Source organism: Euleptes europaea, chromosome 2 (genome assembly GCF_029931775.1).
Source record: "Euleptes europaea isolate rEulEur1 chromosome 2, rEulEur1.hap1, whole genome shotgun sequence".
Classification (NCBI taxonomy): domain Eukaryota; kingdom Metazoa; phylum Chordata; class Lepidosauria; order Squamata; family Sphaerodactylidae; genus Euleptes; species Euleptes europaea.
The window spans coordinates 137035699-137049733 of record NC_079313.1 but is presented as its reverse complement, the minus strand read 5'-3'; the positions used below and the strand labels follow the sequence as shown (position 1 = coordinate 137049733).

Genomic DNA, 14035 nt, shown 5'->3' with positions numbered 1-14035 from the left:
TTCCCCTCCATAGTAAGGTTGCCAACCTCCAGGTACTAGCTGGAGATCTCCTGCTATTGCAACTGATCTCCAGCTGATGGAGATCAGTTCCCCTGGAGAAAATGGCAGCTTTGGCAATGGGACTCTATGGCATTGAAGCCCCTCTCCAAACCCCGCCCTCCTCAGGCTCCCCCCCTAAAATCTCCCACTGGTGGCGAAGAAGGACTTGGCAACCCTAGAATCCCTCTCTTCTATACAAACAGGATTGTAGCCATAAGGCAGAACCCTGAGCCTCTCTGGTGGGGGCGGGGGCTGATAATGTCATGGGTGGGGTCCAGTGATGTGACTTTGAATAGCAGTATTAACAACAGCACTTATGCACACCATTGGTATGTATGGGGGGGAGGGGCCATGGCTCAGTGGAAGAATGTCTGCTTGGCATGCAGAAGGTCCCAGGTTCAATCCCCTGCATCTTCAGTTAAAAGAACCAGGCAGGAGGTGATGACGTGAAAGATCTCCATCTGAGACCCTAGAGAACCGCTGCCAGTCAGAGTAGACAATATTGACCTTGATGGGCCAAGGGTCTGATGCAGTATAAGGCAGCTTAATGCGTTCGTGTGAGTTCTGTGTCACTTGAAAGCTGCCTTTCAAGATTGTGACTTAAAATAAATGAAGTTCTGAAAAGCAGCAATTTCGTTTGCTTCTGGTTTGCTATTTTTATCCTGAAGTTATACTATGGGTTTTTCCCCTTCCCCGACTTCCAGGACAGATTATTCCATCATCTTGTAGGCGACAGCATTCCTATTGGGATGCGGTGATGTGCACCGATCCACGATCCAAGCGTCACCTACATCCAGATACCAGGAGTTGCTTAATGCCAAGCATTAGTCATAAGAAAGCATACAGGCTCTTCCAGGATTCCGGTCACAGTGTACTTCCCACCCACTAAGTTAACTTGTAAACAGTTTCCCACATGCATCTAGGGAAAATTAACCCTGATTTTAAAATCAGGTGGCTTTGCAGTGGAGATAGGGTGTCCATAGGGTTGCCAGCTCTGGGTTGGGAAATACCTGGAGATTTTGGGGGCAGAGCCTGAGGAGGGCAGGGTTAGGGGAGGGGAGGGACTTCAACGCTATAGCATCCACCTCCCAAAGCAGTCATTTTCTCCAGGTGAACTGATCTCTATCGGCTGGAGATCAGTTTTAATAGCAAGAGATCTCCAGTTACCACCTGGAGTTTGGCAACCATAGGTGCCTGTCTCTGGGCTGGGAAATTCCTGGAAATTTGGGAGTAGAGCCTGAGAAAGGCAGGGATGTAATGCCATAGAGTCCACCCCCAAAGCAGCCATGTTCTCCAGAGGAACTGATTGCTGTAGTCTGAAGATCAGCAGTAATTCCAGGAGCTCTTCAGGCCCACCTGGAGATTGTCAACCTGTTTGCACAAGTTATGCCTTTATCCGTCTCTTGGCTGGGGACATTGGGGGCAGGCTGTCATATGAAGAAGAGTTGGTTTTTATATGCCGACTTTCTCTACCACTTAAGGGAGAAACAAACCGGCTTACAATCACCTTCCCTTCCCCTCCCCATAACAGACACCCTGTGAGGTAGGTGGGGTTGAGAGTGTGTGACTAGCCCAAGGTCACTCAGCTGGCTTCGTGTGCAGGAGTGGGGAAACAAATCCAGTCCGCCAGATTAGCCTCCGCCACTCATGTGGAGGAGAGGGGAATCAAACCCGGTTCTCCAGATCAGAGTCTACTGCTCCAAACCACCGCTCTTAACCACTACACCACGGTGACTCTCATGCTTCAGATATCCTTAGACCGAGTCAGACCAGGAATTCATCCAGCTATGTTGCATCTAGTGTGACCATCAGGAATTCCCCTCTGTTTCTGCCACCTGCTACTAAAGATTCTTCAGCTGGAGATGCTTGGGGTGGAATTCACAGCCAGAGGAGGTAGTGATGGCCACAGGCATAGACAGCTTTAAGGGGGGATTAGACAGATTCATAGGAGCCCCGTGGCGCAGAGTGGTAAGCTGCAGTACTGCAGTCAACAGCTCTGCTCACGACCTGAGTTCGATCCCAACGGAAGTTGGTTTCAGGTAGTCGGCTCAAGGTTGACTCAGCCTTCCATCCTTCCGAGGCAAACCACTCTGTAAGCAAAGTCTGCCTAGTAAACGTCGGGATGTGACCCGGTGCTTGCACAGGGGACCTTTACCTTTTTAGACAGATTCATGGAGGAGAGGTCTATCAGTGGCTACTAGTCATGGTAACTAAAGGGAACCTCCACATTCAGAGACAATCAACCTCTGAATCCCAGTGCCAGGAGGCAACATCAGGGGAAGGCCTCGGACTCTGTGCCCTGTTACTGGACCTCCAGAGGAACTGGCAGGGCACTGTGTGAGACAGGATGCTGGACTCGATGGACCGCTGGTCTGATCCAGCAGGGCTCTTCTGATGTTATTGTGAAGGTCTCAACCTCTATGCCCTGTCTGTTGGCCCTCTGGAGCATCTGGTTGGCCACTGTGTGAGATAGGATGCTGGAATGGATGGACCCCTCGTCTGATCCAGCAGGGCCGTTTTGATGTTCTTATGTTCTTACAGCCCCACCTTAAACACCATCCTCTGCGCTTTTACAGGTGAATCTTGTGGAAACGGTGACCATGGCAACCTTGTACCCATCACTCGAGGACCTGAGGGTGGACCAAGTCCTGAAGGTGTGGACCTTCCCTCTTATATATGTATGGATGTTAGGGTTGCCAGCTCCAGGTTGGGAAATGAGACTCTGGAGAGCAGCTGCTGGTCTGGGTAGACAATACTGACCTAGATGGATAGGGTTGTCTGTTCCAGGTTGGGAAATATCTGGAGATTTTTGGGGCGGAACCCGGGGAGGGCGGGGTTTGGGGAGGGGAGGGACTTCAATGCCATAGAGTCCAACTGCCAAAGCAGCCATTTTCTCCAGGGGAACTGATTTCTATCACCTAGAGGTCAGTTGTAATAGCGGGAGATCTCCAGCCACCACCTCGATGTTGGCAACCCTACTGATGGACCAGTGGTCTGATTCAATAGAAGGCAGCTTCATGTGTTCATGGGTTCAGTTCTGTGTTCAGGGATCTGCACCAATTTTATGGTCCCTCCTGTCATTTTAGGCCCAGGCCAACATGGCCCCTCCGGTGCTGGTCTCGGCTCCGGTTCCAGCTCCGTTCTCCGTTCTGCCTCCACCCCCATCTTCAGCTCCAGCTCCTGCTTTGGTTTCCGCTTCAGTTCCAGCAGCTGCAACCTCTCTGGAAGAGGCGGCCGAGCCCTCCAAAACAGATGGTAATTCTTCCGAGACAGTATTCTGCACCTTAGCCTTAAGAGGCTAAGAATGGGCTTGAGGTGGAGTTGCCAATTTACAGGTGGGGCCTGAAGACTGCCCAGAAGTACAACAGATTTCCAAACAACAGAGATCAGTTCCCCTAGAGAAAATGGCTCCCTTGGAGGTGGGGGGACTCTATGGCTTTGTACCCTGTTGAGGTCCCTCCCCTCCTCAAACCTTGCCCTCCCCAGGCTCCACCCCCAAATCTTCAGGAATTTCCCAAGTGGAAAGTTAGCAATCCTAGGTTGAAGCGAGAGCTGATGTGTGGTGGGGTATTCCTGGCTTCCAAAGTCTGTCCTGGTTAGGGTTGCCAGCTCTGGGTTGGGAAATACCTGGAGATTTTGGGGGTGGAGCCTGAGGAGGGCAGGGTTTGGGGACGGGAGGGACTTCAGTGGGGTATAATGCCATAGAGTCCACCTTCCAAAGTGGTCATTTTCTTCAGGTGAACTGAGCTCTGTTGCCTGGAGATCAGTTATAAGAGCAAGAGAACACCAATCACCACCTGGAGGTTGGCAACCCTAGTCCTGATTATTGAAAACGAGCAAGCGTAGCTCGGTTCCAGAGTTTGAGGTGGTACCCACCAAAGAAGGGGGTTGCTCTTGCTTTTCCACTCGCCGACCATCGCCTTTTCCCTCATCTGAAGATGTTCAGTTTTGTCTACATCCTTCTTCAAGCTTGGCATCCAGAACAGGAGGCAGTGTCCTGGATGAGATCCGACTAGCTTTGAGATGGCATCCAGAGCTGATTCACACATGCGTGTTGACTATTGCCTCAATGAGGTAACCTTGCATGTGTGAATGAGTCTTGACTGATCCAACACCACTGATGAAACTAGGAACGGTCAGTCACTTCACGTGCAATGTATTTCAATGGTCAGTTCCCCACAAATTATCAGGTGACTATTTTTTGTAAATATTATGATACCGATTCACCTCTGGATGCATGTCAGAACGGGATCTCTTGGCTCTGGAGGATCGCTCTCAGCTGAATGTGTGAACTGTCCCCTTGAGTGGGGTTTGAGTTGGCCTTGAATGATATGAAAGCTCTGGGGGTGGGAGGGGCTGTCAAGTTGCAGCAGACTTGTGGCGATCCTTTAGGGTTTTCAAAGCAAGAGACATTCAGAGATGGTTTGCCATTGCTTGTCTCTACATCGTGACCCTGGACCTCCTTGGCGGTCTCCCGTCCAAGTACTAACCAGGGCCAACCCTGTTTAGCTTTTAAGATTGGGCTAGCCTGGGTCATGCAGGTCAGGGCAGAGACAAACAGAGGTAGTTTGCCATTGCAAGCCTCTGCAGAGCAACCCTGGACTTCCTCAGTGGTCTCCCATCCAAGTATTAACCAGCGCCGACCCTGCTTAGCTTCTGATTTGAGGGGAGGGCTGTGGCTCAGTGGTAGAGCATCTGCTTGGCATGCAGAAGGTCCCAGATTCAATCCCCAGCATCTCCAGTTAAAGGGACTAGGCAAGTAGGTGGTGTGAAAGACTCTGCCTGAGACCCTGGAGAGCTGCTGCCGGTCTGAGTAGACAATACTGACTTTGATGGAACAAGGGCCTGATTCAGTACAAGGCAGCTTTATGTGTTCATGTGATATCTGATGAAATTAGGCTAGCCTGGGCCATCCCGATTAGAGCTGACCAATTGAGGTGGTTTGCCCCTGCCTTCTTCTGCATACCAAACCTGGACTTCCTCAGTATTCTCCCATCCCAAGCACTAACCAGGGCTGACCCTGCTTAGCTTTTGAGATCTGACAAGTTTGGGCTAGCCTGGGCCATCCAGATCAGGGCAGAGACAAGCAAAGGTAGTTTGCCATTGCCTGGCTGTGCGTAGCAACCCTGGAATTGCTTCGTGGTCTCCCATCCAAGTACTAACCAGGGCTGACCCTGCCTAGCTTCTAAGCTCTGAAGATACCAGCTGAGATGGTTCACTGAGTTAGCTGTGCTATCCCATGAAGTGACCATCAGTGGGGTGATGAACATCTACACCCATGAGGTCTGGAGACTACCTTTTTTTGTGCATCTCTGGGCCACTGTACCGAGCTGGGCACACTGTGCTCCCTTGGGCTTTTCACATCTATGCGCATGCTTTCTCTGCCCTCCAAATTAATGCTTCTCTCTCCACTTCTTTTCAGACCTCCCAGTGTTGTACCCCAACCTTTCAGAACTCAATGATTATATGGGGCTCTCCCTTTCCAGCGAGGAGGTCCAGAAAAACCTGGCGCTTGTCCCAGCAGGCAGCAATGTATGTATTCTCTTTACAAGTGGCGACTGGGGTGTGTGCAAAAATATATATATATATTCTTTAAATTTCGGGCCCGATTTTTTTCAGGAAACCTGAATTAGTTTTGGTCTAATTGTCTGGTTGTTATTTTGTGTCTATTTGTAAGTAAGTAATAAATTTATTATATATAATTGCCAAACATCGTTTGTACTTAGTATTAATTTTGGCCCTTATGTATATTTGTTCGTGACCTTAAGGTACTTAATTCCAGCCCGAAATTTCCACGTATTGCCCAGCCTGGAGTTGGCAACCCTGAGCTGGGTTGAATGTTGGTCTTTGTCTCTTTCTCTCTAACTGTGGCTTCTTGGGCAGGCCGTGGTCCCAGCTGTTCCGGTGCATGGCGGGATGGCCGCCCCCGTGACAGGAAACAACCTGGGGATGCGTCGGGCAGAGATCAAGCCAGGACTGCGGGAGATCCACCTCTGCAAGGATGAGCGAGGGAAGACGGGACTGCGGCTGAGAAGCATTGACAAGGTGGGTTTGGGGGCGAAGCTCCTTTGGAAGAAAGAATGTTTGCAAGACTCGGGTCTCCAGTAGGTTTGCCAACCTCTAGGTGGTCTGGCAACAACGAAAAACACCTATGCTGTATAGGAAATAGCAAGAGAATGACTAGCAAATAGGCTCAATAATATACACTCAATATATACACACACAAAAAAATTCTAAGAAAAAGCTTTGAGAAAGAAAACTATGGCTTCAAGTACTTTGAGTTTGATAGAAGGCTGATGAAGCCACCTACTGGTGAAAACGTTTAAAGCTATCCGGAAAACGTTCCCTGCATATCTGCAAATTTTCCTGGCTCTTTCTGAGACATCCAAAAAATTCTTCTGGACAAGAAGACATGGTTTATCTACAGCCCTCGAAGTGGCTATTGAAAAGTGTTTAAATCTAAGATATTGGACCAAGTGCCATTTATACTTCAAATTGACTTTGAAGTTTTTATTATTTGGGTTGTTTGTATAGTTTCACTTTTTTGGATTATAGGTGTTGGTTTTTTTTTTACACATAGTTGTTATATAGTGGTTACATAGTTTCTTAAAAAATTTTTTTGTATATATATTGAGTGTATATTATTGAGTCTGTTTGCTGGTCATTCTCTTGCTGCAACCTCCAGGTGGTGGCTAGGGTTGCCAGGGGAGGGACTTCAATGCCATAGAGTCCAACTGCCAAAGCAGCCATTTTCTCCAGGGGAACTGATGTCTATTGGCTGGAGATCAGTTGTAATAGCGGGCCATCTCCAGCCACCACTAGGGTTGCCAACCTCCAGGTGGTAGCTGGAGATCTCCCACTATTACAACTGATCACCAGCCGACAGAGATCAGTTCTCCTGGAAAAAATGGCCGATTTGGCCATTGGACTCTATGGCATTGAAGTCCCTCCCCTCCCCAAACCCCATCCTCCTCAGGCTCCGCCCCAAAAACCTCCAGCCAGCGGCGAAGAGGGACCTGGTAACCCTACTACTAGCATCCTAGGGCTTGTGTTACAAATTCAGCATGAGGTTTCTTCTCACAAGCAATCTCGTCTTCTTCCTCAGGGGATGTTTGTCCAACTGGTCAAGGCCAACTCTCCGGCAGCTCTGGTGGGGCTGCGCTTTGGGGATCAGGTCCTCCAAATCGACGGGAAGGACTGCGCCGGATGGAGCACAGACCGGGCAAAGAAGGCCCTGAAGAAGGCCTCCCCGGAGAAAATCGTCATGGTTGTTCGAGACAGGTGAGAATCGGGGCAGGGGGCCAAACCATCTATGGGGCTGCTGACCCCTCCCTCATCCCACATGGCCGCCCTTCGTAACGGACGAGGAACCCTTGCAGTGCCCTGGGAATGCTGGAAGTGAATTGCAGACTGCTTTTTCTTGCATGCTTTGCATTAGCCTCTCTAACAATATTGTCTTCCCGGTCAACTGCTTCTGTTCCCTACGTGGCTTGCTGCCCTCCCCAGGGCTTTTCATGTCCTCTGCGAGGTACAACTGCTGGCTAAGAGATCCTCAGGAAGGCTGATATTTTCTTTTTCTATTTTCTGAATCGGGGTAGAATGCTAGAAGTTAAGGTGTCACACTGGCAGACAGGTGTGTTTCTGAAGCATCCTCCGCTTTTAGGACTATTGTTTGGGAGAGGCTGTGGCTCAGAGGTAGAACGTCTCTGGCATCTCCAGTTGTAAAGTACCAGGCAGTTAGGAGATGTGAAAGAAAGGAGTCCACTGCTCTTAACCACTACATCACGAGGAAAAAGCATAAATGGTTGGCAGAAACGTGTGGCGAAGCGTCTGTCCATCTCTTTCTGGCCTCTTCCACTCATTCTCCTTGTCCCATTCAGGCCTTTCCAGCGCACGGTGACCTTGCACAAGGACAGCACCGGCCACGTGGGCTTTGTGGTCAAGAAAGGGCTGATCGCCTCGATCGTCAGAGGCAGCTCTGCGGCTCGCAACGGGCTCCTCACCAACCACTACATCTGCGAGGTCAACGGCCAGAACGTCATTGGCCTCAGGGTGAGGAACTAGCCCAGCGAGGGTGGTTGTGGTAGGTGGGTGGTGAAGGGACAAACTCATTCAGGGTAAAGAAATCTTTCCAAGTCTTAGGGACTAGAAACTTGTGTGTTGGTATACTATAAAGTCCTGGAGTATCCACCCTCTGTAACCATTCTAGAACTTCCTTTTCTCAGAGTCCACCTTCCAAAGTTACTGTTTCCTCCAGGTCTCTGTAGTCTGGAGAGCAGTTGTAATTCCAGGGGAATGCCAGGCCCCATCTGGTATAAGAACATAAGAAAGGCCCCCCTGGATCAGACCCAGGCCCATCAAGTCTAGCAGTCTGTTCACACAGGGGCCAACCAGGTGCCTCTAGGAAGCCACAAACAAGACGACTGCAACAGCACCATCCTGCCTGTGTTCCACCGCACCCAAAATAATAGGCATGCTCCTCTGATACTAGAGAGAATAGGGATGCATCATGACTAGTATCCTTTTTGACTAGTAGCCATGGCTGGCCCTCTCCTCCCTGAACATGTCCACTGCCCTCTTAAAGCCTTCCAGGTTGGCAGCCATCTCCACATCCTGGGGCAGGGAGTTCCACAATTTAACAGTTTAACTATCTGATTAAACAAGCTTTATTTGTGAAAGCTTATACCTGGGAAAATTCCATTTGTCTCTTTAGTTCCCACCACATTCAAATTTTGTTCTGCTACTACAGACTAACATGGCTACACGGGCCCCGCCTTAGGGTTGCCAGCTGACCTGGAGATTTTGGATATGGGGCATGGGGAGGGGAGGGACCTCTGCAGGATATAATGCCATAGAGTCCACTTTCCAGAGCAGTCATTTCCTCCAGGGGAACTATGTAGTGTGGACATCAATTGCAATAGTGGAAGATCTCCAGGTGCCACCTGGAGGTTGGCAACCCCACCCACCTGGAGGCTGGTAACCCTATGCATGAGAACAAATCTGAAAAGCCTTATTGTGGCCAGGATGTTGATGGATTTGGTTATGTAGTTATGGAGCTTTTCTAAAGCAGTTTCGTAGTGAGTTAAAAGTTAGTTATAGAAGCGAGCTGTGCAAGGGAAACTTCTGCTGTCAGCAGAGCAGATTTGTAGGATTTGGGCCAGAGTTTTTATGTGCTACAAAATTGTGCTGCGGAATTGCAGCTCTGAAAATCTCTGTGCCCGTGCAGTGAGTAGAGCAAGAGAGTCCAGCAGCACCGTGAAGGCTAACAAAATTTCTGGCAGGGTAGGCGCTCTCATGAGCCACAGCTCATACCCTGCCAGAAATTGTGTTTGTCTTTAAGGCACTACTGGACTCACTTGCTCTTTTCTGTGTGCAGCAAGTAACCTCTTGTTCTCTCCTTCGTCCAGGACCGGGACATCACGGATATCCTGGCCAACGCCGGTGACATTGTCACCATCACCATCATCCCTGCGGTGATCTATGAGCACATGGTCAAAAAGTAAGCATCCCGAGAGAACCGGCACAGCACAACAGATGAGCATGTGTTCGAGCAGGCCAGCTCCTAGTTCAACTCTCACTGGTCAAGTTACTAGCCTTGCTCCTTTTTATCGGGTTGGAAGAACCCTCCTGGATTGAGCCGAAGTCATGGGAGGTAGATTCTCCCAGCTCGATTTGGAATCAGGCTTGGCAAACGGAGCTATTTCCTCGCGTCAGAAAATAGCGTCTTTTGTTCCCAAGCCCGAATACCGAGCTTCGGAAACCTCATGTTTCATCTTATTCATTCCTCCAAGTTGCCCAGGGTGGCTTGTAAGACTCTTTTTCCTTCGGTTTTATCCTCACAACAACCCTGCGAGGTAGGTTCTGCTGGCAGAGTGAGTGGGACAAATTCATCTGCCAAGGTTTTATGGCTGAGCAGGTCTCTCCGGCTCTAATGTCTGGACCATCCCCCCCCCTCCTCTTGGTCTGTTGTCCTTAGAACCTTTTTGCATGGCCTGGCTTGGAAAAAAAGGCCTGAATACAGGGGTAGATTGGGCTATTTACACAGGAGCAAGCACAGCGCACTGAGTGGGGCCTGTTTGCCTCATGCCCAGCCAACAGTGATGGCAGGTGTCATTTCATTTATCAACGTCTCCCCTGCCACTGCAGCCAGCCAGGTGGGATCCAGGCTTGGCTCCGACCTGGCCAGCAGTGGCAGTGGAGGTAGGGTTGCCAGCTCTGGGTTGGGAAATACCTGGAAATTTGGGGGGGGGGACGGAGCCTGAGGAGGGTGGAGTTTGGGGAGGGGGACATCAATGCCATAGAGTCCAATTGCCAAAGCGGCCACTTTCTCTAGGGGAACTGATCTCTGTCACCTGGAGCTCAGCTGTATTAGCGGGAGATCTCCAGCTAGTACCTGGAGGTTGGCTAGTACCTGGAGGCTGTTTCCCCCATATCATGGCTGGATCCACAGCTGGGGTTTGGTTTGCTCTTAGTTGCCAGTGGCATTCTGGAAACTTTCCTGGAAAATCTTCTCCTCCTGGCAGCTAAGAAGGCGGCTAAGAAGGCCAATGCAATTCTGGGCTGCATCAATAGGAGTATTGTGTCTAGATCAAGGGAAGTAATACTACCACTGTATTCTGCATTGGTCAGACCTCCCTTGGAATACTGTGTCCAGTTTTGGGCTCCAGTTTCAGAAGGATGTGGACAAGTTGGAGCGTGTCCAGAGGAGGGCGACCAGAGTGGTCAGAGGTCTGGAATCCATGCCCTATGAGGAGAGACTTAAGGAGCTGGGTTTGGTTAGTCTGGAGAAGTGAAGGTTAAGGGGTGACATGATAGCCATGCTTAAATATTTGAAGGGATGTCATGTTGATGAGGGAACTAGCCTGTTCTCTGTTGTTCCAGAGACTAGAATATGGAGTAATGGATTTAAACTAAGAGAAAAGCGATTCCACCTAAACACTAGGAAGAACTTCCTGGCGGTGAGGGCTGTTCGATGGTGGAATGCCCTGCCTCGGAGGGTGGTGGAGTCCCCATCTTTGGAGGTCTTTAAGCAGAGGCTAGATGGCCATCTGTCGGGAGTGCTTTGATTGTGGGATCCTGCATGGCGGGGGGAGGGTTGGGGTCACTGGGGATGTGGGGGGAGGTAGCTGTTAATTTCCTGCATTGTGCAGGGCTGCATTGTGCATGGACTAGATGACACTGGTGGTCCCTTCCAACTCTATGATTCTATGATAGTGAAGGAAGATGAACAGCACAGGAATCAGGGTCAAGCACGTAGGTCTCCTTTCGATGCTAAAATCCAACCTCCCTACCTGCTGCTTTATACGTGAACCCTGATAACCTGTGAAGGCTAGTACTTTGTGCTGAGTATGTCTCTGAAGCGGTGGTGTCGAAATCTTCGCCGTCTTTCGCCTCTGCCCTCCCAAGCCTCCCAAGCCAAAGGAATCTCTCAGGCTTTTTGTGGAGGTGAATGATCAATTAGGCCAGAGGCCCCCAAAATGATGCCCATGGCTGCCCGTCGACACCTTTTCTGGCACCTGCCCAGTGTTTTTAGAAAGTGGACAGGGCCAGGTGCAGCGTTTGCCTTGTGGGGCTTCTGAGTAGCCGCTGGAGGTTTGACTGGCTGTGCAGATTTTTTTTTTTTAAGAAGTTGCTTTGGCAGCAGCTGCCACCGCAGCACAAGGATCGTCTTCACTGCGTGACTGAAGGTCAGCTGGGGCAGCCATTTTGTAGCTGGCTCCGCCTCCTGCAGCAGCCATTTTATGACCGTCATTTTGTGGCCACCCCCACCACACTGTGTCAGAATTGCATCAGTCTCGTAAGCTCAAAAAGGTTTTGGACCCCTGGATTAGGCAATGCTGTGACCTGCTTTGTGCATCATTCCACATAATGGAACATCCATTTGCCTGCTCGCCACTGGTGAGCAGTTGTTGGCTGCAGGTGATCAGGCAGGCAAATGGTACAAAAACTGGTTCTTCCATCACCTTTGTAAGGCTGTGTTGTTTTACTTTGCAAACCTAGGTCTGATTCTCTCTCTCTCTCTCTCTCTCTTTCTTCCTCTTTTAAGGCTTTCTCCAGGACTTGTGAAAGCATCTATGGATCACTCAGTCCCTGATGTTTAAAACTGTACAAGGTTTTCACACACAGCTCCTCTCTCATGGCGCGAAACACCACAGACACCACAAGAATGACTTCAAGAACTGGTGCTTCTCTTCAGAGAATATTTAGAGGCGTAGAGAGACCAAACCAATTCCTTAATGCTTTTATTGATCCCTTGCTAAGAAGACAGTATTGACCTTGATAGACCAAGGATCAGATTCAGTAACAGACCAAGGATCAGATTCAGTTAAAACATATGGCTGTTTTAATTGTTTTAAATGGTTGTAGGCCACTTTGAGCTAGACCTAGGCTGGAAGAGAGGCCTAAACATTTAATAAAATAAAAACAACCTGAACTCAACCTTGGAAGGGGCTCTGGCTCAGTGGTAGAGAGGCTCCATGTTGTTGGACCTCCAGAGGAACCAGTTGGCCACTGTGTGAGACAGGATGCTGGACCAGATGGATCACTGGTCTGATCCAGCAGGGCTCTTCTTCTTCCATTCTTACAATATGCGTTGCAAACAAAAGGTCACAGTTTCAATCCCTGGCATCTCCATCTAAAATATCAGGTAATGTGAAAGTCCTTGGCCTGAGACCCTGGAGAACCTCAACCAGGCTGAGAAGACGGTATTGACCTTGATAGACCAAGGATCAGATTTGGTAGAAGGCAGGTTCAGGTATTAAATCTATGTTGTGCGTCCAGATCTCAAACCCAAGTAAGTCGATGGGGTGTGTAATTGTGCCCAATAGTGAGCTGGCTGTGTTTTTGTACAAGCTGACTTTTTAAAAAACTAGAATCTTTGGGATCCATTGATGTGCTTCAAATTTTCAAAGCCAGAATGCCTGCTCAGGATCTCTTCAGGTTTAACTAACCCTGTCTTCACCGATCCAACATCTGACTTCTTGCTTAATAACACAGAAAGGGCCATACACGACTATGCTCAGCAAAGCTTGCAAGGATACCCACGATTAACAAGCTGGAATTGGTCAGTTGTCCGCTGGTGGGGTGCAAACTACCTTCTGTCCAAACTTGAATTAGTTCAAGCAGAAGTGCAAATTGCTCTGGGCTGCGCAAAACCCAGTCTTTCACTGACTCTGCGCATCTCTTTGCACACCACAAAGATCGACAATCGAACAATGAAGGACATCATGAGGGACCCTATGGGCCTCGTAGGAGCAGGTCCATGTGCCATTCCAAGTGCTTTCTTGGTGGGCATGTTCTCAAGTCTGCAGGTGATGTGAAAGCCCTTTCCCTGAGTCACTGGAGAGCCACGGCAAGTCTGAGTAGACAGTACTGACCTCGACAGACCAAGGGTCCGATTCAGTCGAAAAAGGATAGGACTTGCAATAATGAGTTTAATTTGCGGGTTGAAAGGTTCCATCTGGATATTAGGGTGTGCGTTTTTTTTACAGTAAGAGTTCGACAATGGAATCAGCTGCCTAGGGAGGTGGCGAGTTCCCCCCCCCCTTTGGCAGTCTTCAACCAGAGGCTGGACAAGCACTTGTCATGGATGCTCTAGGCCCGTGTTGGCGAACCTATGGCACGGGTGCCACTTCCGGCACGCGTAGCCCTTTCTGCCGGCACGCACTGTTCCTCCAAGCCGCTGGCCTTTCCGGCTCTGCCCCACCCCGGATGGGGGAGGCTGTAGCCCAGGGGTGGGGAACCTCCGACATCATTGGCGGTGGCCCCGGACTCTCCCACAGAAGCTGCCGCCATTGCCGCCGCTGGAGCGTGCGCGGCCAGCCAGGCGGGTGGGAGAGCGGGGAACAGATGCCGAGCACTCACACTCGGCATGGCCGGCGGCTTCTCCGGCGCCCTCTGGGCCTGTGCGGGCGGAGGGGCATGGCTGGTCGGTGGGTGCGAAGGAGGAGCCCTCTGCCCCACCCTGCTCGCCTCTCACAAGCCTGCCGCCGAGCCC

At 50.1% G+C, this 14035-nt stretch overlaps 1 protein-coding gene across 1 annotated transcript; it reads left to right on the top strand.

Moving 5' to 3' along the window:
* Window positions 1-2639: 2639 nt before the first annotated feature.
* SDCBP2 (syndecan binding protein 2) lies at window positions 2640-12140 on the top strand. Its single transcript, XM_056844920.1, has 8 exons — window positions 2640-2693; window positions 3126-3253; window positions 5466-5571; window positions 5923-6084; window positions 7145-7320; window positions 7920-8091; window positions 9447-9538; window positions 12086-12140. The coding sequence occupies exons 1-8, from the start codon at window positions 2640-2642 to the stop codon at window positions 12138-12140; spliced, it is 945 nt and encodes a 314-aa protein (XP_056700898.1).
* Window positions 12141-14035: the final 1895 nt, after the last annotated feature.

Bases quoted from the DNA above. Each gene is read 5' to 3' on its own strand.
- SDCBP2 (XM_056844920.1), top strand. From the start codon at position 2,640: ATGGCAACCTTGTACCCATCACTCGAGGACCTGAGGGTGGACCAAGTC. The intron at 2,694-3,125 runs GTGTGGACCTTC...CTGTCATTTTAG, and splicing joins GGGTGGACCAAGTCCTGAAG to GCCCAGGCCAACATGGCCCC. The intron at 3,254-5,465 runs AACCTCTCTGGA...CTTTTCAGACCT, and splicing joins GCTTCAGTTCCAGCAGCTGC to CCCAGTGTTGTACCCCAACC.